The 27,864-nt window shown below is 41.5% G+C and overlaps 1 protein-coding gene across 2 annotated transcripts in view; it reads right to left on the reverse strand.

The window, feature by feature from the left end:
* The window catches only part of sema3c (sema domain, immunoglobulin domain (Ig), short basic domain, secreted, (semaphorin) 3C), a 49,381-nt gene extending 26,287 nt beyond the window's left edge, over positions 1-23,094 (reverse strand). The window contains exons 1-2 of one of the 2 annotated variants that reach the window (XM_054624476.1): positions 23,041-23,094; positions 6,375-6,536 (exon numbers count right to left, since the gene is read on the reverse strand). In XM_054624476.1, coding sequence (XP_054480451.1) covers positions 6,375-6,504 — 130 coding nt within the window. In that variant the 5' untranslated portion in view covers positions 6,505-6,536; positions 23,041-23,094. Of the gene's footprint in view, positions 1-6,374; positions 6,537-11,060; positions 11,106-23,040 lie in introns of those variants that run through there. The other variant, XM_054624477.1, reaches the window with a different exon arrangement.
* Between the last annotated feature and the right edge of the window lie 4,770 nt (positions 23,095-27,864).

Below are 27,864 nucleotides of genomic sequence, written 5' to 3' on the forward strand. Positions count from 1 at the left end.
AGAGGATTCTCAGAGTTGATGTGTTTACTAGTCATGGAGGACGGCCAAAGGATAATGGAAAAAAAAAAAAAAGGCTCAACCAGGTGGGACACCTCTCTGCCATCTTGAGGGTTGAGAAAGTTATATTTCCTCAGTGACACGATGTCTCTGAGGTCGAGGGTTTGTTTTTGTGGGGTTGAGTGAAGGTAAAGGTTGGATTTGAGGGCAACAATGACAAATGTACCTGTTAAAGCTTTTTCAGTTGGCTGTAGACTCCAGGAAAAAAAAGGTTGCTTAAATACTCTCTTGATCCATGTGCTTAAAGAAGAAATCCATTCAAGTCATAGAATATTTCTTCTTAAGCAGTTTATCTTTTACATCTAAAACAGCCAATAGAACAAGCTTCAATACAATTGTAGTTATTGAACAACTAATTAAAATAAGCTTACAAAATACACGACACAACAAAAGAAGGGGTTTAAATACATCTGCATAAATAGTTTCATCAGAATAGCTCATCGATTTGTGATAATGTCATCCTACAACTCAAGGATTTTCCAGTTGACCTTGGCTACCCTTGAAGAGACACCGTCTTTGTTGGTATTGACGGCCATTGATTACCTTTCAACATGTTTCGGAGGGGGAATAATAAAACATTCAACAGGGCTAACAAGGTCAGACACAGGAATGGCTAAACAGGGAGAGACGGGCTGAGAAAATACTGACGGGCTGATAGGGGAGCTGTCAAACATCTCACACGCCGCCAGCCCCGAGGCGGTGCAAGCTGGAGCTCACCGCTCTCCCTTAACCTCCTGCAGAATATGTCGATGCTGCAAGACATGCTTCTGGGAGACATGAAGTAGCTCCCTTCATGCCATGTAAACACAAGTATCCAGCCTCAGAGGACACGCACACATGCACCGCTAACCTATAGCTATTTGTAGCATGCCTGTGTCGCCGACAGATTGGACAGGCCTATGCTTTGCCCTGTCAGAAATTCCCTATAATCACAGTGCATCGCTGATTTCACTTCACAGGCTTTATTATGTTCACCACAGGAGAGGTGGGGATGCTAATGTGCAGGTCTAATGTGGAACAGAGAGAGGAAGCTGTCCTACGTTGAGAGGAATGAACATTTAGGCACAGACAGACATCCAGGCCTGCTATCACTATTGTTCTTTGACATTTTTACCTATCTTAAAAAATAGGATGATTTATCAAAAGCAGTTAAAGGAATAGTTTAGTGGGATTGTATGAGATACTTATTCATAGTCAGTGTATTGAGAGCTGTAGGAATGAGTCCCAAAACCAGGAAATGAGTCAGCATTTTTACACTTCCAGTTCTCTCATCCTGAAGTCATTTGTTTTTTTCATGGCTTTTTGGTTCGATGCCTGAAATAAAGTCTGTGGTTAACACAAGATTAAGAGATTTTTAATGCTCTGTTCTATGATATAAAACCTTTTTTGTGTCTTAAAAAAGATGAAAGCTATTCAATGAGACTACTGAACGTCATCCCGCGTCATCCCAGAGTTTTATGGTGGTGATGAGAAGTCATATGACCATGGTGTTGTTTGTTAATGGCCTAACTTTATACTTCTACTGATTGTAATGTTGGTGTTAATTTGTGAAGATTATCTTGCTGAAACATATGTCTCATAAACTTATGTTTGCCTCAAAGTGTTTTTTCTGCAATAATCCACAATTAAATAGAACAATCCCATTGGCTTTTTGTCAAGAGAACCAGTGCGATGCTAACTTTCGGCCTGGCATACAAAAATACATAAGTGTACACTTTAATAGAACACTTGTACCACTAAATCTTCAGCACTTTCCGACAGGGAACTGAACTGAAATTGAAACTTATGCTCTCATCAAATTCAGCACAAATTAGTTTCCCTTTTAATTCAGTTATCCGTTGGCAAATATTAAATATATTTACTAAATATAGCATACACTTAAACTTTTTCTTTTAGGTGTCTAAAATGCATTTTACTGCTTTCCCAGTCCGCAGCAGTACAATGCTTTGCTCCTGTGCTGGTCTGCTTTTTCAAGCTGGGGGCCTGCTGACCGCCTACTTTTCGTCATACACTGACTATGGTTAAGTACCTCAAACAACCCCACTTATAATAATTTGAGCTTTCCTTTTACACCTCAGGCAAAAGAAGTCCCTGAGCATCAAATTATTCTTCCTTCAACTCATATTGGATTTAAATCTGACACATTAGCCTTCTTTACAAGGAGTTACTGTAATACAGGCTCAGACTGCTCAGGCTGATGTTCTCTCGAATGGATTCATGAAACGCAGCGCTGTTCAGACCGATGAAAGCCTCAAAATAGTCCTTGGGCTTCGAGTATTTAAGGTATCCACTTAGAGACATATCCTGTAGATTTCCTTTCATAACTTGCAAAGCTGGGATACCACACAGTTTATAACAATGATTCAGCGGAAAGTTTTGCCACTGAAATCCAATAAAGTCGAAGGAATGCACATCTAGGCACTTACCACGGACAAACATACACTCTTTCTCCAACAGAGCGACGCACACTCACTTCTGCAAACCCTCATCACCAAGTAAACACCCTTCAGAGACCGACATCCAACTACAGTGTGTGAGCCCTATCATTGCTCTATGAATAATGAGGGGCGGGTGAGTGGAGGTGGTAATGAGGCATGATAAAAGCGAGGAGTAATCTGTGGAGGCAGAGGGACCTGGTGTATCCGATGCCTGGGTCCTGATCTCAAAACCTGGTCCTGTTCAGGCTGTGAATGAAGCCCATGTGGCTCGTACCGGCGTGATGGAGCGCTCATTAAACTTCAGCCATCATCTTAATCAATCTCTCCTACGTCTCAGCCAGGCTCTCTGCCAAACATGTGTGGGCAAAATCTACATCATCCACACGAAAGCATGCGCAGGCCGGTTCACTTTCAAATAAACATCTTTCATTGGTTCTGAGTTCATACTGTATTGAATACTGGAGCTTTGCCAGAACAGAGTGAGACCGCTGATGAGGTCAAATGATCCCGATCATAAAGACAGACCACTACACCAGCTGCCGACCAGAGGGGGAAATCAGGCCGAATTTTATATCCCACCATTCCTCAAATGGCATTTTGGCAACGTCTGACACAGTAGCAGAACCAATGAGCAGCATATACAACGTGCTGGGTTTCTATAAACTCTTCTTCTAGTTTACAGCAAATGAAAGCAATGTGAAAAGAACAACTTTTTAAACGGTACATTAATTCCCTTGATGTTGTTTTTTGTCTTTTTCTAAGCCTGACCAAGTACTTTAGTTGATTAAACATAACTAAGTATTTTTAATTTAACCTTGATATTAAGTTAACCTATGTTGGAAGTTTATTTTGAAAGGTAACATTTAACGTCATGAGCGGAAACTGACAGTCCTTGAGTCCATAACTGACGCTGAAGGGGTACCAAGAGCGTTACTGTTTTAAGCGTATAGCGAAACTGACCAAGCGTTGGTGTACGAGTTTGTAGTGAAAAGGTGCTGACGCAACAATGATCAGTGTTATTAAGTTAGACCATTTTGATTATTAGTGCCAATACCATGCCAGAGTTTGGTACGGATATAAAAGGATAGATTTTCTGATACCTAACACTTGAAGAAAGCAAGCATGCTTTTCTACAAAACCATTTTTAAATATAAAAAAAAAAGTCTTAATGTTAAATGTTGTCTAACCACTAACAGCAGTTAAATAACTTTTTGACTAAATTAAAATCCAAAGACAGGCTCAGAAATTTCATGCATTTAGCACGACATTTTTTGATACTCAGTGTCACAGACACATTTGAGATGGTATAAAACGTGTATGAGGGTCAATATCAAAACCCTAAATTGGTTTTGAAAATATTCATGTGCCTTTTGTTATTTTTGCTAACGCTAACCAACACGTTTGTTTTCCACAGTTGCAGATATTAAAATAAACGTTTCTGTAAAAGATTCTGCTGCAGACATCGATCAGAAAGTTTTAACTTTTCTGTGCACAGCTGCAGTGGAACTTTCATGATCTGTTTTAGCACAATTCTGACAGCAAATACATCAGAACAAGCCCAAATAAACATTGAGAGGACAGGGGATATTTAAAGCACATGTAGAGGAGTAATTACTGTATCTTTAATCACACTGGGTTTCCCTAAATAGTTTTTCTCTGCAAGGAAGGGGGCCTGTGTTTATTATCCGAGTCACGAAAGAGAAAAGCACTGCTTGAGGGTTTATTATTTGGGTTAGCTGCATTTTTCGCTGTTTATTATGCGGTTTTAATTGTGGTTGCCTGAGGAACACACGAGTAAGCAGGCTGAGGGAGAGAGGAATGTCAGAGTGAGCAACTTTCTACGCAGGACTTGAGTCGACGCCGGGAGTCCCGTGAACCTGCCTCACCCCCGGATTGGATTTCAACAGTGACACGAGGAGGAAAAAGGGAGAGGACACCCAAGGGTCCAGATCTCCGAACAACTTGAACGTCTCACTCACTGGTTTATTTTATTGATTTAGTTTGTTCCAGCTTGTGATAATAAACAGGCCTTCTCATCTGGGAGCAGAGGAATCCAGACTAACCTTTTGGCCACCCAGCAGGTGCCAAACCACCTGCACCTTCTTCCCCTCCAAGATGTCTCTCCTCCAGTCTTCTTCTATGACTCTTCATTCATCTTTCTGGCTGCTTTGGATGGAGCCCAAACTCCCTGAATTCTCCTCTCGCTGAGGACTTTGCAGTGTTAATTAGAGAAAAGAGTCTCCATACATCTGGTGCTTACCCCTGCAGTGGAGAGGGAGTTATGACCCTCATCTTTTCTTTGTTCAAAATTATTTCTCATAAAAAAACAAAAAGGTGCATCTACTCTTAGCACCCTGGTGTTTTAAGCTCAGGTGCTAAATAAAAGCTGGAATGTAAATTCACACCTACGGTTGGCTGCTTAGCTTCGAACAAACGTCCTCCCCTTACCTCATAAATTCAACATAATGTATCCCGGGGTAATTATAGCACGAACACAAATATCTGCTTCATCATACAGATAAACATTTAAGAATAAAGTCCAGAGCCTTTTAAAGAATTAGTGCAAAGGCAAAACTCTCCATTTATGGTCCTCCATTGCGGCGAACACAACTACGGTGTCAACACAAATCTAATCCCCGCTGAACGGGTATTATGCGTTCAAGGATTACAGGGATTGGCTCATTTTCAGCGTGGCCACCTCTGACATTTTAAGCCGGCAATTTGGAAACACCGGAGGTGCGCGGGGGGAGTGAATAATGTGACTTGAATGGTCAAAAAACCAAAGATAGTGATTGTGACGTTTCCCCAGTGTTCGGTAATTAGTTTGGGCTTATTTTTTCAACCTGCCATATTTAACTAAGACAAAACCCAAAGCAGAGACAGACTGCAAGCTGGTTCATATATTTGTAATGGAACAATAATAAGAGAAACCAGAAAGCATGAAAGGAAAGAGTAAGAAAGAGAGGAAGAAGGAATGAGAGTGGAAGATACAAAGAAAGAATGAGACCATATTGGGAAAAGATGTGGCACAAGTGAAGCAACTTTAGCCTGAGAGAGAGAAAGAAAAAGAAAAACACCTGCTTTAGCCTCACTCTCTAAGGCTGTATTAACTCAGTCCGAGTGCAGAGGCCTTGCTGACAGACAGCCTCAGCTGCTCCGGGACCAGCTAATCCACAGCGAGAGGTAGTGAAAGGTGATCAAACATCTCCTTCAGCCCCTGCACGGTATCCAGCCACCGCCGAAAGGTTACTGCACCGCTCATAGCTTGGGGGCCATGAGTGATGGGTCAGCTCGCTACACTCACTCAGCTCACAAGCTCACACGCACGCACGCACGCACGCACGCACACACACACACACACACACACACACACACACACACACACACACACACACACACACACACACACACACACACACACACACACACACACACACACACACACACATTCATAAAATAATCTATGTTGAGGAAATTAAATAAAACAAGAGAATCAATGCCCACAAGGCTGCAGCATGGAGGGGTGTGATTAAAGTTTAAGAGATTCTTGGGCCGTCTGCAGAGGTCTGACACACAGCAGGTCAACAGATCGACAAGGATTTTCCACAAATGGGCAGGAAGCATGGGATTTTAATTTTTATCAAAGATGAATCTGATCCACAACAGCAGCATAGTTGCATAAGATCTGCACAGTCTAAGTGTATGGTATCGCCCTGACCTAGACTTGATTATTTACCATTTGTTTAGCATTAGCGCACTGAACACATGACATCAGCGCAACCTCATTACATCTGCATGCCAATAAATCATTAAATTGAAACACAAGTTCCAAGGTTTAATTTCAGTTGGGGGGGTGCATGCTTGTTATTTTCTTCTTACCTTCAAAGGAGAGGAAGACTCTTGGCAGCGGCTGTGGGAGGCTGCAGACCCCCGTGGAGAGGAGAGCGAGAGCCAGGAGCGCCAAAGCTAACAGCAGAGGTGGCCCGGCCGACCCCTCCGGCCTGCCCATGACTGCAGGGAACCCCGACCAGTCACCACTGCCTGTTGGAGGGGTTTGAGGGAGAAGAAGATTTTGAGTTTTCCTGTAATTTTGGAAATCTGTAATATGAATAAAAAACAATCTTGCTTTTGTCTGTTTGGCCATCTAGCAAAAGCCATTTGGTTGTTATTCCCAACACACTGCCTTTTATGCTGCTGGCAATTAAAAGCACATGACTGCTTGTAAAGCCTTCAAGAAGAGGTTTCTTGAAAGGAATCTGCTTGAAATGTGACTCACAACATTTCGTTGTTTAGTTTTCCAGCTTGCTTGGATAGTATAAAAGTGTTTAAACAGCATTGAGCATGTTGAAAGATAGTGTCACTTTTTGGCCAATGAGAGCAGTTGGAACAAACTGTGAACACATTGCCAATGACACATTTACGCCTTAACACCTGAGGTAATACTGTGCTGTAGGAATGAGTCCCAAAACGTTCCTCAGGTCAATGAGCATTTTGATGGTTAAACGCCTGAAATAAGATCTGTTAACACAGATTTTAACGCTTTGTTGTACGACATGAAATACGTCAGTTAGTACCTCATTCGTGAATTTTGAAGCTTTTATGAGTTGCTAACAGGAGTGCGTAGAACTAAACGTCATCAATAGAAAACTAGTCTGCCTTAAGCTCAGTGGTGATAACGTGAAATAATGCGACCGTGTTAGTCTTTATAGTCAGAAATTTGCGTTTTACGTCTGCCCATTGCATGTTTTGAAAAATCATGTGAAAATGATCTTCCTGTTGGCCTGCAAAAATAGTCATCCCTGCGCCACTCTATATAGCTAATATGGATGATTTGAAGAAATCGGATCGGTGCCACCCAGTGGTGGTACCTACAAATTGTGAAGGGTGAAAATGACAAAAAGACTACTGTTTGCCTTAATTTGCCATAAAAAAATATTAGGATTAAGACAATACTTGTGATTGCATAAAAGTTCTCCGTCCAGTGTCTAATATCTCCCAAATCAATGCTTGCGGGGATGCAATGGTTTCAAAACAACACAATGTCTCTGATCATATTTACTTTACATATCTAAATACTATACGTTGCTATAAGGATAATTAATTCAGCAAGATAACAGAAATAACACACAGAATACACATAAAAAACATTATTTACAGTTAAATCATCAGTCTGACAGGTCCAGAAATGCTGACTTATAAAGTGAAGCGCAGCACAAACTACGATGAACGAAGACATGGATGAGAGCACAACATGTCAGTTAAATCCCATCACTTACTGTATCCTCGCAGATGCACATCTCTTAAATATAGATGAGTTAAATCTGCACAAAAGAGCTGCTGGAGAAAACTCTCCCCTCAGCCTCTTGTTCCCTTTTCATAACAGGACAAGAGCAGCTCAATAATTGATAGAGGCAGGTACTGTACTGGCTGCGGGACACTAACTCCTGCAATGCAAAACTCTACGGCTGTGCGTAAGACTTGGCCGTGTTTTTAACAACCCAACCCGGCTTTAACACCACCTGTGTGCTAAAAACACACTGCACTAGATAAAGAAAAATGTCCCTTTTACATGCAAAAAGATAACACAAGAGGGTGAATCTCTGCTCTCATGGCTTATAGATGTGCAATGAAAAATTGATAGCTAGTAGATGCATGATTGCAATGAAAATTTCAGTTTGGGGTGTAGCGTACAAATAGGTTGAGATATGTGCGGTGGAGTGAAGCGTGACTGATATGAAGCTGAAGGTGGAGTTCTGTAAATCAGGTGCATAAGGATAACAGATGGAAAACTGCAGAGGAATGAGATCTCTTTGGCTGCACTGGAGAGAAATAAAACAGCGAGCGGCTCACCGTCAGCCCCCGGCTGCTGTGGTGCAGCCCCTCTCTCCTGCTGCACCATCCACTCACACCCTCCCCCCAGAGCCGGCCTCAGCTCGGGCATCTCCCAACACTGTAGCCTGCAGGCGGACGGCTCTGACCCTTGTCCTTCTGCCACTCTCATAAAGGTTGGTTCAGCCAAATTACAAAAAACGATATAATGTGTATTTTCTCGGTTACCTGACGTGGTATGTAGCCATGCAAATAGTTTTGGTTTCACTTGCTCAGTCTGAAATTTCAGTCTCAATCACAATACAATGTAGGTCAATGGAAATGTCATTTGAGACACTTAAGAGTCTCAATAAGCAAATAAGAAGTCAACTTAAAGACTTTTAAGTCTCTGAATGCTGACCAACAATAACGCTTCCCTTCCAAAGCTGTCTGAATAACCAAGCAAAGTTATTTAAATGCATAATTACATTTCCAAGGTGTGTGGCAGTGTACGGTCCTCAGGACCCAGGACTAAAGGGGTCAAAACTTGAGACTAATGATTTGACTTTCCACCTTTTTGTCTACAGCTTTGAGAGTAAGGCGACTTTCATTGGTGCAACATAGTTTAAATGTGAACAGCTGTTATCTGTGGATTATCCACAGTAATAGGGATATTTTCTAAGTGTAAAAAACACAAACAAAAGTATTGTATTGTATTTGGGCGAGGGCAGAAATGTCAGACAATAATGTTTTCAAACTTGGGCTATAAAAGGAGCTAGATACCCAGCCCATTATCCAAATATTGATGTCCATAGTATATAATTCCACATGTAATGCCATTGTTCTGTGCCAACGCAATAAATATTAAGTATTTTATTTTTGCGAGAATGAGAGTAATGTGTGGAGCTCTGTTGTTTTGTACGCAGTAGACTGGAGTTTGCGCCCCATCACAGACCAATTAACAAATGCCTTTTTATTAGCCTTAACCACAAAGTCTTTTTTTTTTCTAAACCTAACCATACACGCATAGTTTATCGCCATAACTATTATATTCCCTTAACCTAAACCGCACTTTAGTTGCAATATGCAGAAATTGCATAGAGACAAAATTTTAAAAAGCATTGGAAATGTAAACTGTGGTTTTACAGAATCGTCCAATACTGGCATTCTTGTGTGTCGTTAGGGTTGAGTTACCACTAAGTGAGAATAATCGTTTTAGTGAATCGACCCTTTAACTTCCACACTTTCCTCTCCCAGCGTGTTCAGAGCGATGGGTGATCTCCCGTAGAGAGACTCCGGTCTTTGGAAATGTTGGTCTCACAGCTGCTAAACTCATCGTCAGGGGAGTTAGTCTCCTTCTGATCATCCTATGACATCACAGCAGCTCAGGTTTAGACACTTCCTTCATTTCCTCCTTTGATCACTACTACTCTGAGACATGAATGAGATCACTAACAGCCTCCCTCGCACTTGTGGAGCACCGTAAAGCTCGCCTGGATTAATAGGCCACCAGTAAAAAAAAAGTGCCTTAGTGTTGCCATGAACAAAAATAATAAATACTTCAATTAATTATGTTGAGCTCTCCAACGTCCAGAGATTCCTGTTCTGAGTGTGCCAGGAATCTCTGCGACGGCAATTGAACGTCTCCACAAAAGGAGGTCAGCCTGAATGAGCACAGTTATATTTCCAGCGGGGTGTGATGATAATTGTGTTTATTAGGCATTCTTTGGCTGACAGCCTAATGAATTTTCCATCTCGCTATTTCAGAGGCACTGCTCAAAAAACTAATATTGACGAAAGCAAAAAAATGCATTGCTGTACAAGAACATTTATTTTCCCCCCTCATCTTTCCAAACTGGGTCTGTGATTGTTTGGCTCCCATCTGGTCCTGTTAATGCTTTAAACACATGAACACTATTTAACCACGAGGAACTGAAAAGCATAAAGTCCTACCATCTGGGTTTGCATTTGATACATTTAATTATTTAGTATTTTGTTCAATTTTTTTTCCTGGACTGGAGAACAAGAATTCAAATTGAAACGGTAAACAACTTGCAAGTTGCTCCGTCTGTCCCGGCTCTAACAGGACGGTGTGTTCATACCACACCCTGTCATTCAGTTGTCAGCAGCTCGGTTACAACCACACGTTCCTTCACACACGGGACTTAAAGGCACAGCTATGAACAGCAAAATAAGTGCATAATAAGTATTTAAACTGATTAAGTAACACCTAAATCTTGTGAACAGCAGAATTCCGACCCTGTGATTCTGGAGAGTGTCAAAAAAGATATAAAAAAAAAAAACAGTAATAAAGAAAGATTTGTGAAAAAAGACCAGAAATCTCTTTTGGGTCAATAAAGTTATACTGAAATATTAACACAACCAAATAACCATTTAAAAATGCTCAATTTTATCAGCTTCAGGATAATACAGCAACTGCAACAAAGTCATGATTCATATCCTGGAAATGTAGACTGTATCTAAAATAGACAGTACACCTAAAGCATGTGAGGGAAATGAAGCATGCCACAGTAGTCCGATGTAATACTACGCAAGATTCAGAAGGAAGAAGTTAACTTTAACAGTCAGATTGAGTTTTACTTCCAGCTATTGTCACTGTTGGGACTCTGCACCTGTTAGCCTCCTCCCTGCATCCATTGTGGGATCTGTTCCACTCCAGTCTGGTGCAGTACAGCAGGTACACTTCCTCTACCTACAGAGACGGGACCCAGATCAGTCCCTGGTCCAGTAACTCACCTTTTTCCAGGAGCTTCTTCCTCAGTGCTCGTCCCACTTGAACAAGCCGGGGTATCAAACCAGATCTTAGTTATCACCCCCTTAAAACAACTTGTTTTCCAGTTTCCACCAGTGACACCAGTGAGGAAAAAATGCTGCTATTCCATCTAAGTGCTCACAGAGCGGGCTTGACTGAGAGAGCACAGGAGAGAGGAGAGAGGAGAGGAGAGAGAGAGGGAGGGAGGAGAGCGAAAAGACAGAGAGGGCTGGTGTCCTATTACACACTCTCCACTGAAGGCCCCCTCCCCCTTCCCCCCTCCTCCTCCTCCTCCTCACCCCTCCCGTCCACGATCTTCCCCCTTCCCTCCCTCTATTAACCAGACAGCAAACTTTAACCTGTACAGCTCAACACATCAGAGGAGTGGAGGACTCGTACCTCACAGGGAGAAAGGGCAAAGCCTGAAAAGGTCAGACACATTCGGGACTGAAGCTGCCTTTAATTTAGCCGTAAGAAGAATTATTACATTTTCCCTCCATGATATGACTGAAAACAGACACATTTTCCATTTGTTTCTATTTTCATCTGCATATTAAGTATCATCAGTGTTTCCACAATTATGAATAAGCTTCTAAGTATTTGCTGGAACTGTTTTTAACAACCAGGCTATGTCTTCTTACAATAAATTATTACTCAAACATGAAGTGTGTGAAGGGTCATATAAATGACCCATTTGTGTGTTGTCATATTTGAACTTTGACCCTGCATAAAATAAGAATAGAAGAAGAAGAAGAAGAAGAAGAAGAAGAAGAAGAAGAAGAAGAAGAAGAAGAAGAAGAAGAAGAAGAAGTTTAACGGGGTAAAAGAGTGGTACAATGGCAATGTCCTTCTTCCCGCAGCTGTCTTTTGGTCTGATCCTAATTTTCCAAAAGTTGATTCTGTTTCAAATGTCCGTGGTAGGACTGCTGCATTTTCCTTCTGGCAACCACTATGGTCATCACCACAGCCTAAACACTATACACACATCCAGATGATCTGCCGGACTTTTGTTTATGCCGCAACACCTTATTTGATGTGAATCCAGATTTTAAAAGGTCTACACCCATGTTAGCCACTCTGTAAAGTTGTGCTTTGAGATAAATTCTCATATCAGAACGCTAACATGCTCATAATGACGATGCTAACAAGCTGATGGTTAGCAGGTACGTTTACCATGTTCAGCATCTTAGGGAACTCCATATTCTTCAAAGACTGTTTACAGGTCTAGGGCGGCATCTTTTTATGACTCAAGAGGGGGCTGCTAGAAATCTGATGAATTGCCTCAAGTTATGTCACTTGAGTCAGCATCGGTTGGGGCTAAAGACTACAAGTCAGAAAATGGCCTCAGGCTAGCGGCTCAAGGCTACATTAGCTGCGTCAAGCATGACACCCGGTCAAGTTGCACAGCTATAGGCGCAATGACAAGGGTCTTACAAAAAACGTTAAGTTGCATTTGTCGTGAATGTCTAGTGTGGCTTAAAAAAGCGGACTTTTTCCTTTTTCCTTTGCTGATGCATTCTTTGTTTAAACTGCCCTAACCATTCCACATATTAAAATATCCTCCTTTGAGTAACGTTGCCACAGAAGTGATGGATTTCATCATCATAATAAGTAGTGAAGTAAAGTAATAACATAGGACATTCTTCATCCGATGTGGTGAGCCATAAAAAAAAAAAAAAAAAAGCACACTCCGTTTCAAACAAGGAGCACGCGAAACCCCCGACTTGTAGAGAAGGAAAAACTAACCGTTAACACACTTCACACATCACTTTTAATGGGCTCATTGGGGGAATCTTGCTCAGCACAGGGACCTAAAAAATGCTATGAAACGCTATAAAAGTATGCCCAACACTGCATTAACACAAACGCTTATCCCAGGACAGATTGGTACCTTCAACACAAACCCAAACCAGACGAGTCAGGAGTCTAGAAAGACTTGGATATGTTAGCCACAGGCAACATGTATTTAATTTAACTATATCCATTATAAGCTCCAGAGATGGAAACTATGCTCTGTGTGCATTTTCATGAATGGATGCATTTGTGTTGCTCCCCAGTGTCACTTTACTGCAGGTATGAGCCAGGAAGTGACAAATTTCACAATTTACCACTTTAGGCTTTGAGGTAGAATTAGAGCTTATTGCTCAAATCACAGCTCAGGAAAGAAGGGAAAGGGAGTGTGTGTGTGTGTGTGTGTGTGTGTGTGTGTGTGTGTGTGTGTGTGTGTGTGTGTGTGTGTGTGTGTGTGTGTGTGTGTGTGTGTGTGTGTGTGTGTGTGTGCACGGTCTCTGATGAAAGCGTCTGACAGTGAAAGTGAAATGGGGGAGGAAAGAAGGGGGGGGGTCGAGACAGGAGGAAATAATTACCCTTCTCCTGACAATGGAGCCTGATTTACGCCTCTCAAATTAAAATGTCAGGATAGCCCACTAGAGCCACGCAGTTTTTTTTCCCCATTGGAGCCCGATTGCACGCTCATCATTGGTGGAGAAGAAGAAGAATGGAAAAGAGGTGGTGGAGAGCAAAATAGAGATGAGGCGTATCCTTTGCTATCCCCACGACAGAGCTTCAGCTGTAAATTAACTTAATGAGTACGATGAACCAATGAGAGTGTAGCCGGCTGACAAACACGTAGACGTAACGTCTGACAGGAGACTTGATTATAGGGAACTACTGTCTTACAGTAAGTGATTGTAAATCCTAAAAAATAGATAAAGAAATGTGTGGGAAAACTGTTTGTTCCAAAAAGGACGAGACGTCTCACAGCAGGAATACAGTCCGGACACGCAACATTTCTGTTACACAGTTTGCAGGTGGCAAGGCTTATGGCGTTGGCGGGCGCTGTGCATGCAATGCTCCTCTCTCGCTTGATCTCCTGGCCACACACACACACATACATACATATAAACACAACCTGCCCCTTGTTAGCACTGCAGATGTTACGCATTCGTCACACTGACGTTAAATGCGCAGGCCAAGGTCGAGGCGGGCCCTCCTGTGATGCTCGCCGTATCACCAGCACATGTATGCACTTGGTAAGATCACAGGCCCAACTGTAGCATGCTAATATATTATCACCACTGCTGTTATATTTCCTTAAAGGTCACTGCTCACATTTTCTTTTATGGTTTTGCTCATTCCTGTTCACCTAAGAGTGTGAGAAACATGATGAGCTGAGGGAAATCCATTTGTTTCCCATAAAGCTGATAAACCAGGAAATCTCACAAATGTGTTTGCCAAGAAACAAATTTGTGGTTTGCATGTTTCTTAGCTTTCCAATGACCAAAAATTGGGATTTAAAGATTTGGTGGGGTTTAAACTAATGATTATTTTGACCTAAAAATGTCAGAAAATAGGGTAAAAATCACAATTTCCCAGAGCACAAGACAAAATCTTCTTTAAAATGATATTTAAAAAAAGCGACAAGTCTTTACATTTAAGAAGCTAAAGCCAGTGAATGCAGTTCTTGTGCTTCACTCAAAAGTCCATTGTTAGAGTTGACAGATCTATTCTGAAAGACTTTAATGGACTGTCAAACCCTCTCCAAAATCTTTCTGAGATCTTGTACAGTAAGAAAATGTTCAATTTAATCCATAACCTGATATACTTACAAAGCAAGCATTCATACACATTTCCAGTCAATGTAATGAAGAAAGAAATAAAAAAAGATAAGGATTATTTGAAATATCAAAGAGACAAGCAGCTTGTCATTTTCTGACCTCTAGCTGATTGCTGTGCTGCACATATTGTTTCTAGATATAAATCCAGATATTCCCATCAGGGCAGCTGATCTGACTTTACAATATATGCATTCCATCTGTGCAGCCAGTGTATGCTTGTGGCTGACACTTCCGTAAGCCCATGAAAGTGTAGAAAAACAAAGAAAAAGGCAGAGACGTGAATAATGGGATTGCTAATTAGCTGCTGGGCTACAAAGGGCAAATCTGATTAATGCTAAACAGGAATAGGCAGCGCCTTTCACTTTCAACAGCTAACTCTGAGAGATTAATGGAGTGGTTCAGCCACCGCTGCAAAAAAAGGTGAGGAATTCTGCCAGAGTCACGCTCCATGTCAAAACAGCTTGAGGGAAATCTCCTTGCACCTCTTTCTCAGCGTCTGAAGTCATCAGCTGGAATCCATGCAGTACTGTAGCAGTACAGTGCTGCGTGCTGATGGAGTCTGCACCGCTCTCTGCTCCGTAATATGGAGTGACTGGGGCTGAAAACAGGAGATGGAGTGTGACTTTCTCTGTGAGTGGCTTATTTCCATAATGGGAGGACATCGGCGATGCACGATCTCACGCTGCAGACGCAACATAAAAGCTTCAGCACAGATATGAACATAAGGGGGGGGGATAGATAAAGGTGAAAAACAGAGGACAGAAAAAGCCAGACCTACCCGTTATTGCTACAAACCTGGATCTATACCTAGTTCATGAGGTTGCAAGCTAACATGTGGCTGAACAATAGTGGTTCAGACATCGTTTTTTTCAATTTTCCAGTCTTAGCTACGACTATACACACACATAGTACACAATTGCAAAAACAATTGACCCATAGATTCGAATGAAATGGTTTCAAGATTTTCTTCATTTTCAGGCTGGTGTTATGGATTAGGAGCTAGTCATGGTTATTGTTAACGTGTGTAATAGTGATACTCGTTACCCGGAGAGGTTAGAACCTTTTTTCACTGCTGAATCAGTTTGACATCCTAATATATCCTCCAAAGCATTCCGTCTGCTTCTCTCTGAAAATTGCCTTCACCGCTTCCTCTCTACCTCAGTCCCACTTGGTGCGGTCCTGATTGCCTGGACAATCAGGAAACATTGGCACCTGGTCGATCACAGAACCGTCATCCAAATCATAGCAAATAAAAAAAAAAACGCTCTGTCAGGAATCATCATCGAACAACTGTCATTTTTGCATCTATGAAACGCAAATGCACCTTTGGATTGTAAGCAGAAAGTAGTACTATGGTGCACAGTAAAGTGCATAACTATAGTGAGGAGTGATTTCAGACAAATACTTGAATGAAAACATCTAAATTCCTTACTTGGTAAAGTCTGTTTAGCTTCTCCGATCACCTTGACTACCACCACCAGCTCAAAACCACAACATGTTGTATGTCCACAGGAAATGCCTCAACACGTCCCCACTATTAGTGAAAAGTAATTTTCAGGCAACATGTACACACAGGTTGACATGCATATTGATCCGCATTCCTGTTGTTAACCTTGTCATACCTCAGTCTTCAAACGGCTGTTTTTGAAGTCTGGCAAAGGGTGAGGTAATAGGGGGTTACTAGTGAGAATCCAAGTTCTTTGAAACCAACAAATATGTTCAGATGTAACCCCTGTAAACTTGCAGCACTGTGCCACCATCTTTAGCAGGAAGTAAGAGCATTTGTGCTATTTTTGTCAAGATAATCAAATGCCATGGTTAGACAGCGGCCGGTGAGGAGCCCATCTGTCCCTGTTTTACCTGACACACTATACTGGTACTCTCATGTTTGTCTCCTCTACCATCACTGCACATCATTTCCTGTCCTCCTCACTTCCATCTCAGCGGGTGGGGGGGGACATAATAAATCAAATTAAAAGTTCCCTACTCGAGCCATCAACTTCCAAAAGGGGAATTATAGGAGTCTGGCTATGATTTATCCAACTTCCTGCTTGTTGTGTAGCTGCTGTACCGCATGCAATATGGTGCAGGGCTCCACACTTACATCTTGATAGATTTAATGGAGAACGCAATCCACAAGTTTATTAGTCTGTCTAATAAACTTAATGAACTTACACATAAAACAGCCACTGTTCCAGTAGTTGTGGTTTCCAGAGGCAGCTTTACAAGCCTGTTTGATTTATATGTTTCTCACTGCGTTCTAAGCAATTTTCCAGATATCAAAAGCTCTATGTCAGGACAGAGCAGTGTTATGTGTTGACCGTTTCTTGATGCATGCTTCTTATTTCCTGACACAGACATTGGAATGCTTTAGGTTATACGTATCTGCCTTTAGGGATCAGCAAGATTACTTCCAAAAGATTACATCCAACCACATGAATTTAGTTTACCTTCCCATTTTTCTTCAGACTTTGTTTGTTCCAAGGCATGATTGATAACTTGAAGAATAAATCAACGTGTCTTGTACACCTGTTCATTGCAGTTCGGTGTGCAATATTTGGTGTTTTACGTAAACTTTGGGATCTTGCCTGGAGTTGAAAATGAAGTTCTTTGTGTTTGAGTTATAGACCTGATGACAGATCTGGGAAAGAGTTTATTCTACACTGTAACAAACCTAATGATGTCATTAGTGGACAACTACCCAATGGGCATTGTCTCCTTCAAAGTGGGACAGGAAATCTTCCACACCTTGGCAGATAAATTGTAACAGAATGTACAAATGATTATGTGAAATATATGGAGATAATGAGACGATGTGTGAAGAGATACTGATCAATGCACAATACAATAGGAGGCTGCTAAATTAAACCTCCAACATGAATTAAAGCATGAAACACTGTGGCATTTCAAAAAGGCTGGACTAACACAATATCAGACCTGGTTGTTTTTTGTTTTGAAACAGTGTATTGAGAAGACCACTGTCGAGTATGTGGATTTTTGGCTCTTGAATGATCGCTTTGGGATTAGACACGATGAGACAACCGGCCCCAGAAACTGATTTTTGGATGAAGCTGCTGCATTCGGGCGAGTGACAGCTGCTGGGAGGAGAGTCCTGGAAGCAGATCGGGGAATAATGGACTTGCTGGAGCGAGGAGAGGTTGTGAGGATGATGGGTTTGGGAGTGCTGTTGGCCACCGAGCTGGACTGTAGTGTTGGGGATTTCACGCTAGAAGCCAGTGGTGGCCAGAGAATTTGGATGCTTGGAAGGCTGACGGTGTTGGACACCATTCAGGTGGTTAGACACCATTCAGGTGGTTAGACATCTGATGTTTGGTAGCTTCTGAGTCAGTCTCTCAAGTGAAGAGCAAGAAAAGAGCTTGGAAAGGACTGAGTGCAGAGAAGGGTTTGAAGAAGTAGGCAGCGGTGTTGCCCCAATAAAAGCTGGGAATAAAAGAATGTCTGCCAATTGTAATGGAAATTTGGGAGTATGAAATAAAGGAGAAGTAGGCAAGCTGAGACAATGACTATGAGCTCCAGATTGTCACTTGAGGAAGCTTGTTCCTGCCAGGTAATCTTGGAAGAAGACAGAAATAAGCTTGGAGATCATGGGGCTGGCATATGTTCTGGAGGATGCAATAAGCAGCAGGTCTTTGGAGAGGAATGATGTATCAGTGTTTAACTAAGAGCACCACAAGGCAGTCTGGTAGTGATGCTGAAGAGGATATGGATATCGGTCTAGATTGGTGGTGCGCCAATTTATAATCTTATCAGCAGATTGAACGGGAGTTATGAGCAGTTATCAATACCATTCTAATGACTAAGGCGGCCAACCTTCACCTACCATGTTGTGAAAGTGAAACATCAGGTTGTGAATTCAAATAAAACCACTTTAGGTTTAGGCCATACAAACTGCTTTGTTAGGTTTAGGAGAGTACCTTGGTTTAGGTTAAAATAATTACATAAGGTACATAACCAAAGTATGATAAGATACTGTAAATCAACATTATTGGTTTCACACAAGACACAAACAGTAAAATTTCTATGTTCATTCAACGCATCCTCATACAACAGCTCATATGATATCCGATTGTTACATGCATAGTCTTTTCACAATAAACTTCCTTCTTCACAAGAAACTAGGTTCAGGAATAGATTGTCGTTTGGATAAAAATAACCTTGGAAGTGCGGTCTCCTGGCTGAAAAATCGCTGTTTGTTGGACCCATCCAACCCCCCTCCCACCAGACCAGTGTGTGATTGAGAGATCTTTATACGTTATTGTTTAAGATTCCATGGATAAAATATAAAAAAAAATTAGAACCATGGCGCATTATTTTTCATAGCTATTGCTACGAATGCTGGTTGAGACCAGACTCATTCATTTATCCCATCCATCACCCGCTCTTATAACTATGTCACTTGACTTCCTCTTTTGCTCCGGTCGTAATTACTACGTCAACTAAAGGTTGATGTTGTGTTCTTGTAGTTGATAATGACTAGAAAGTCTAGCAGGCCTATTCTAACCCATACCTATGAGGCAGATAACAACTGATAACACCCATTCAATCAGCTGATAACAGTAAAATTAAAGTGGAAAACAGTGGTATTAAATTGAGGTCAACATGGATTATTGGAGGAAAGATTGGGGATTGGAGCCAGCTTCTTGGGTTCTTGATGGAAGACGACATGCTCTAGTAGAATAGAAGTTACCACACCAAAGGATAAGCTGAAAGTGAAGAGTCTTTTCAGAAGGGAGGCAGTTATACTGTAGGTCTTAAGGTCGCTGATCCCAATTTTGAACGCCTGGTCCATCCAGTTGATGTATTCATCCAGATTGTCAAATCAAATCAAGATTTGAAGACATGATGAAGGAGAAGACAGCAGCTATTTTTCTCCACGTTGTTATGAATGATAGTGAGGCCTTTCAGGATTTCTTGAGCATGCAAAGAGTTGAAATCGGTAAAAAGCTTTGGAATCAGTGAAATGAGGTCCAGCAGGTCTGTGATTAGTTTAGTTTACAGACATCAGCTCTTGGTTAAAAAAAGCTCCATCATTCACACTTGAGAAAATGTAGATTGATATATACGTGTTTCTTGCTGAATTTTTTGTGTGTGTAATAAGTGTTGGGCTGGGGTTATCTCCAAATCTATGAACCTATTTGAAATCACTCCATCCTTCCATGCGCCTCATAATGAAAGACTGCCATTCACAGTGCAAACACATAGCCACTCAGCAGATGCTATCAGCTAAATAAGTTATTTTAATGACGAGCATGCCGGAGAGACAAAGACAGACTTGAAGACTGAGCAGCATAAGATGGTACATTATGCTGCATATAAAATACCTCCACCCGTCGTGCTGCATTCTCATTCAACACCATCATCGCGGAGGCAAATCCATTTTCGCCTGTCAGCTACAGCTCATTAACTTGCCATGCCAGTTCCCATCTTGTTACTGTACCTTCTGCTGCATTTTATTGAATTTCATCCCTCATTTCCCTGAATTGTCACTGTGTCCATCTTTTGTTTTATTACAATGGAAATACTATCAAACATGCATCCTAAAATTGCAAATTGTTTGAGATGCAAAACATGCATGGATTCTTTCTTGGAATAAGCTAATAATGGGTAAATCTAATATGTACCTAACTGTTTGACCCTCTAAAAATAGCTTTGAGCCAAATTGCCTTATAGGAGAAGTTGTTTTTCTTATCAGTTGATTTTTCTTCCTCTCGTCAGGAACATGTTGATTTAACCTCCAGTTAAACTCTCAGATCGGCAGTGTGACTGATTTACCCAAACTTTGATAAGATCTACAGTGATTACTCTGACAGTAAACACCCTCAGTGATTGATACTGATGAGATAATACATATCAATCGGAGACAGTCCTCAAAAGGAAAAAGAAAAAGCCTGTTGCAACAAGCACATTCCACCCCAGTGCCGTTTATCATAATTTACATGACTCCAGCCAATAGTTTAGGATGGAGACAGTGATAAAAAGTCAGCTCGTTTTATCTTCTTCATCTGGATTCCTGTAATTTTACTGTCACTGTGGATCACCGCTGCAACTTCAGATCTCCACGCAGCCCCCCTAGAGGAATTTCAATCAGGTAGAGAGCGGATTCTCTTCTCAATCGCCTCAGAGCTACAAGGTCACTTAAAAGTTGCCATTGTGTTCAATACGGTTGATGGCAATATATATTCTGTGGGCGTTCCTGGCTTTAAGGAGATCATGTCACCGTCAATTCTGGAGGGTCATGATTGTCCGATTGAGCCTTCATTGAAGGTCACAGGGTCACCTGTCTGTTACGGTCCTGGTGTCAATCACAAGATGACCTCGCTGACCGAGTCGGGAAATGGAGAAGATGCAGATTTTCTGCTGTCGCAGTAACTCCTTCCACAAGTCAAAACGCAGCGACTGTCGATGTTGTGAATGGTTTTAATCAACAGGGCCATGAGAGCATGAAGAAGAATAAAGAGGCCAAGGGCTCTGTCAGTTTCACACGTAGTAAAAACTAGGAACCAAAATGTGCTCAACCCAAGGCCGTAAATATAATATAACATCAACTGCATTATAAAAAAATGACTAAAATGTCCCCACCACCAAATTATTGATTAAAGATATTTAAAAATATTGCTATGCCACGACATGCAACATTGAACAAAAGAATCATTAAACCTAACAAATTGCCAATTTTATAACTGCAGTTCTGCTTGTGGTCAGCACAAGTGGTGTTGCCTTACCTACAGGAGAATGAAGATTTGAAAACAAGAAAGAAAGCCTGAGAGCATGGCTGCATTATATTTTGTTATTTTGAATAGTCACCTGCCGCCTGAATTTTATGTTTCTTTTCATAAATTAAGACAATTTCACCATGATTTCGTGTAAAATAATTCACCAGAATGCACAAAGTGTTTGATGCTCAAATAACCTGAGAAAGGACCCCCAGATCCCCCTACTTAACATGTGTCCCCCTGAAATGTTGAAAGAAACCTACACCCTTGGCTCCACCAATTTAACATTGCCCATGACATTGACATCCAGTGGACAACAAAGCCTGTTACTGCGCTGTCAGCTCTCTGAACTAGCTTCACAAAAGGCCCTTTTTACAGCAGCCATGTTGACATGTCATTGCAATGTTAATGCAAGTGTAACTAATAACATTAATTACTGCCCTGATCCATTAATGTGGGTCAGAGCCCTGGTATTACACATACTGTGCTCACTGGAATGACAGTGACACACTAAATAGAACAGGACCATTATCCATTTTATCCATTACAGCTGTGTTCACCCTGCTATGACTGCTGCTACTAGACTCTCACGTATAGACCAACCACTGCTTCCAGCACTAACAGGAAGACCATCAAAAATTACCTCTAACCCTCTGCCAATGAACCAGCGCTTTGTTTCTATAGCTGATGAATATGTCAACAAATGACACCCAGTCCATTAGAATATTAAAAGCTTTTATGTAGACGGGCACATTAGTTAAAACGCCACCTGGTTTCACCCTCACAGAGTCTTTGTTTTGTCTATTATTTTAATCAAAATGTACAACTAACTATAACTATTCTACTTGAATAGTTTTCTGTTCTCTGGCCAGCACTATGAGAGAACATAGCAGCAAAACAAAAAATGAGTCTGCACACAGAGTGTTTAAGCGAAAGGGAGCTAGCGTCATCCGTCTTAGACAATGTAAACACCTGAAGTTCCCTAAAGGTTCCTTTTCCACGATCTTTTCAAACACCAGCGGACAGCTAAATGGGACACTTTGCAACAATCGTGGCATTGTTTGAAGTGTAAAGATGGATGGATTCTTTATGCACCAACAGGGCAAAAATAAACCCCTTGATGTATTGGCATTTTCTCCCATCTCTAAATGCATCTCATCAAGATTCTTTTGGGTTTTCAAAGGTTCAAAGGTGAGCGCTGTCTGCCTCAGAGTGGCTGAAACTCAAAAGGATATACAACCTCATTAGGCTGAGAGCCAGGGTCTCTCTGGAAGCACATGGCTCAACTGCCATCAATTTATACACATCAGCAGATTGTTCGGATTCACAGAAGCCGCGGCCCCAACACACTACCTGCATTATGAGCAGATGTGCCAGGAGCTGCAGTCCCCCGATGTGGAGACGCATGACGAATGGCTGAATTTCCCCAAAGGGCCAAGGGTCAAGCCGTATCCCTTACCCGACCCTGGCATTAGACACAGATGCATGATGTCAGTTCCCATGTGGTGGGACTGAAAAGGGGACTGCAAGCCCTTTGACACACCTTACACTTCCCCACGGAGCTGCAATCCCCGCAGCCACTCACCATGAACCCTCATTTCCCAGATACCCACCTCAAATTATCCAGTCCCAAAGGAGCTGCACGCTTTCTTCCATTCACCTTCACCCGCCATTCCCCTCCACCGACCAGCCCCCAGACACCCACCAAAGCCGTTCACCTGTGAAAGGAAGCACATAGTGCAAGAAAAGGTTCAAGTTTTGTCTCAGCCTGCAGGTCATGGTTTCCTGCATGTACTGGCCTTGTAACTCCTGGTGTAAAGCAGATTTTCTTTTTATAATTTATTGAACACTACACAGACCCTCCACTTAGTCAATATGCTCCAAAAAAAAAAAAAAAAAAAAAGGCACTGCTGCAATCTTGTCCTTCCACAAGGATAATCATCATATGCCTTTTTTCCCCCCACAGTGAAATTGAAGAACTAATCCAGCAAGTACTGATATTTTGTGCTGCGGTCTAAGGATGAACGGAAGGCAATTTTGCATTCGGCAGGTGATGAATGTAACAATGTGTTATCTGTGGCATTGCCGCATAAAAGCTGATTTCATGCAGCTGTTTTTACTCTGGAAACACATTCAGACTCCGCTCTAAATGTAATGTGTTATTCGGAGATAGTCTTTGCAAAAAGGGTGGCTTGTTTTTCCACTTTATTATAACATTATGGTTTTGCATTTCCTCTACATTAATCTCAACCGTATACCAGCAACCGCCATTCATGAATCCCAATGATATAAAGTTTTGATATATGTGTATCCAGTTGAGAATATAAAAGTCACTTTTTATAGATTCACCTGATTAATGTCAGTATTGCTCATGACTTTATTTTACGACTCTTCTCAATGAATGTATAGACTCAACACAGAAGACTTGATGTATAAATTCTTGTGAAACAAAGGCCCATTTATCAGATTAAAGTGCCTGGATGGCAGCAACGTGGGAGGGTATTACTGGCCCTGTGTCACCCTTCACTTATAAATTGGGGCTTGTGTAAACTTCTTGCTGTTTTCATATGCTTCCTGAGGTCAGGGGTCAACTGACGAGCATGACTAATCACAAGATAAATCAACGACTGAAAGCATTCTGTCATAGTAGAATTCGATTGGCTTTAATTCATTGTAAAGAGCCTCGATTGGCCCTGTTGTTACTCATTTTGATGGATGTTGTTTTTAACAGCGAGCTTACATATACATACTGCAGACACTGCATTAGCTGAAAGTGCTGAAATGTAAAACTTGAGTTAGATCATAGTTTAATTAAGAATAATATACCTGTGCATTCAGTTTAGTTTTTGGGGGGGTTCGTACCTGTAAGGGGACATTTTTAAATCACTTTTGAGCAGGTGTGTGTGCAGGGTTAGAGGGATTGGACCCAAATGCAGACATTGAATAAAATTAGATTGTTAATACAGTAGGCTTACATAATTGTGAGGCAGGCCAGAGCCAACACCAAGAATGCAGTTCATTCCGGCAAAAAAATCTGACAAGGGGATGGTACGCAGGCTGGTAATACCAGGTCTAAATCCAGGAGATAACATGAAAAAAAATAGGAACAGACCCAATACAAATAGCAGGAACTCATAGTTGCTCTCTGAGGTACATAGCAACTATGATGGTTTGGGAGGGAATGAAAGGAACTGGGCCGTATATGTACTGAGAGGCTGATGAGGGAATGAGTTGCAGGTGAGCAGGTGGGTGGGGAAGGTCAGGTAACAGGTGTGTAGATGGGTGGGGCAGTCAGGTGTGAAGGAGAAAGGAGGGGAAGTCTGAGGACATCTAGTGGATGGATGGATGGAAAATGGCAATAAATGGACCTGGAGGAACAGAGAGAATGACTTTGACAATCACTTGACAAATTGGTGCAAAGTGTGCAGATTGTGTAAAAAGGCAAACCTATGGGAAACACTTCACAGGTGAATAATATGTGACATGTTCAGCGTTCCCCTTTGCCTCCAAGTGGCCAAAAACCTGTAAGGGTTAAAGTACTTGCAAAACTAATGACATCCCCATCTGCCTCAGCTACATTTCGTGGTTAGTGCCAATTGTTGGCATGCTAACAAGCTAAGCTGAGAGGGCAAACATGGTAAACGTCATACCTGCTAAATATCAGCATGTTAGCATTGACTCATGTGAGCATGTTAACATACTTGGTTCAAAGTGTGACACAACAAACACTTCATATTTATAAAAGAGAGAAGAGACTTAAAACAAACCAGCAAAGTATCCTTAATCTGGCATATTTATGAAATAATCCAGTTTAAAATGTCTCATCACACCAAGATGAGGGTGCAAAAACTTTAAAAGTGCATTCCCCGAAAACGCTGCTGGTTCTTGTCATGCTTTATTATCATGGCTAAATGCTTTAGTAGCCATTATTTATTGGCGCTCACATTTCAGTCTGGGGCCCCTAAAGACCAAGCCAATCAAACCCTGAGTGACACACTGACTGAGGCTCAGACAGTTTGATCGATACGTCCTGGATTAGTAGTAAAGCGATGTCATCTGAATAACCACTACCTTTAATTGTCGTCACTGCTTTGCTGGCTTGACCGAGGCAGTGCTTTTAAACAAACCGGAAACATTGCCAAGTCTATTTTCTCTCTATCAGTTTAGAAAAAAGAACAAATAGTTTTCCTAAATGTTATTTCTGGTGCTTCAAGAAATGACACATAATCATCTAAGAGCCAACAATAAGATGTGCAGAATAATTTAGATAGTCAGTTTTTTCCTCCCCCAGAGTGGTGCTGCAGCGTGAAGGCAATGCAGCAGTTTATGCAGCAAATCTTTCCATTTTCCTTATTAGTGATTCTTCTAAGCTTGAAACTGGAATCACATGGGGAGAAGATTACATTATAGAAGGAGGCTACAGCTATGACTTCATTCTCATATGTGCAGGGGCTGCTGCTGTTTCCAAGGTCAGCCCTGCTCCGTCACAAGGAAGAGCCTCATTACAGCAAACAATCAGGCCATCACATGGATTATAAACATATGTGAAGAAGAGGCAACTTTAAGGTATCTTAAAGGGAACTTGGAGGCTATTCAAAAAAATTTGGAAGAAAGAAACTCACTCATGAGCCCATCTCCTATTAACAGTCAGTTTTTAATTCCAGCACCAATCGCTGCCTGCAAATGGAAGACAAGTATTGAAATCACTCATGGGTCCTCATTCTGACCAGACCCTCCCCCTCTCTATATCACTTTGAGTTGTGTGTCGCTTGGTCTGCCACACAACAATTCAATTAAAATGGGGTCTGCAACCTGTCACTCCCCATTTTCTTGATTGCTTCTGCAGGGTGGCCCCCCAACAGACATATAAACATTGAAACGGAATGACTTCAGGTCCGGATCAATAATCAAATCCAGTGCGTATCTTAAAAGAAAGAAACGCCCCGCCCCAAACCCCCACAGAGTCACTCAGACTTTAAATAAATGAGGAGTAGGGTACCGCCAAGGGTCCATATAGAGCCAAGATGTTTAATTAGTTTTATCCTGTGAGTGCCATGGGACTGTCCTCACCCAAAGTAGATGAATAGTGCTAATTAGCCGAGTGGATGATCAGGTAAATTCAATTCTCTGATTGATTGGGTCAGCATTAACCTGTGACTCATTTTCCCAGGGGGTTTTCGAGGCAGACATCTTTGTCTCAGTTCCAGATTGGGTTGGACGTCCATCTGCAACAAGTGGGTCAATCACAGGAAAGCGGTCACTTTGTAGTGGCCGCTGTAATCACAGAGCCAAAGGTGTGTTTTAACTGGGTGGGTTTGAAGTGGAGACAAGAAGAACAGGGGGGAAAGCAAGAGGAAGTTATAAAAAGAACAACCCTAAGTTTTGGGGGCATTTCAAAGTGGCTGTGCTACTGCACTGCCCAAGACTTACAGTGCATTTAACCTTTGCAGCATTATCACAAAGGTGACAGCTGCTTGTTGTCCAGTTTTAAGAAAATAAGTTGATGTATGCCAGTAGAACAGCTGTGATATATGAAAATGCATCTACTTACCAGCATTTGGCACTGAAACCTCATCAAATACGGCTTGAGCCGCAATATTTATATTTCAGTGATGCAGTCATTAATTGTATGACTGTTTGAATCATCTAAGTGAAGTTAAACACTAATAATGAATATTCTTTGTACACTTTTGGAAGAGAAAAGCAGCAGTTTTTATTTAAAGGGTCCTCAACGTAATTTCACTATTTACTCTCAAGTAATTGGCCACACACTGTGGTATAGCAATAAAACCGGCAGCAGCCTCAGAGTTTACTGACATTTGTCAAGCACATACATACCAACAGAATAGAGCCAAGATATGGACTTCATCAGTTGCAGCCGCCTGTTGTTGGGACAGCTGGACAGAAACTCTTGCTTGAAGCTTGAAATGTGTATTTTATGCATTATCAGATTCTGTAATATAGACTGAATTGATTGTGGAATTATTTATGGAGATCACTTATTTAGGGCAAGACCTGCAAAATCAATGCACGTAGTTGCATCGACAGATCAGAATTGATTACATACACAACATTACCCTTGGCAGACTTAGCCAGCCATGCACATTATTAGAGCTCTTTGAAATAGAATGTAAATGAACTACACTCTTTATGGGGTCAATGCTGAAAACAAACCATAAAAGTTATGTTAATTATTCAGTCAGCTAATGTAAGCAGTTCTGTTTTTGTTTGATTTCATGCAAAGTATTCACGGCTGGTGAAACACAGCATGTGCTGTATTTCATGTGTTCTGGACTCTTCATGACTTTGGGTAACCCTGGCAGCGCAACCAGACACGGATTTCCTGGGTAAAGTGGGCTGGATTTGCAGGAATGCGATCATGTATTCTGGTAATTTGAAGGGAATGCCCACAAGCTACACATTCCTCAGCTAATTAG

This window comes from Anoplopoma fimbria, chromosome 23 (genome assembly GCF_027596085.1).
Source record: "Anoplopoma fimbria isolate UVic2021 breed Golden Eagle Sablefish chromosome 23, Afim_UVic_2022, whole genome shotgun sequence".
Lineage (NCBI taxonomy): Eukaryota > Metazoa > Chordata > Actinopteri > Perciformes > Anoplopomatidae > Anoplopoma > Anoplopoma fimbria.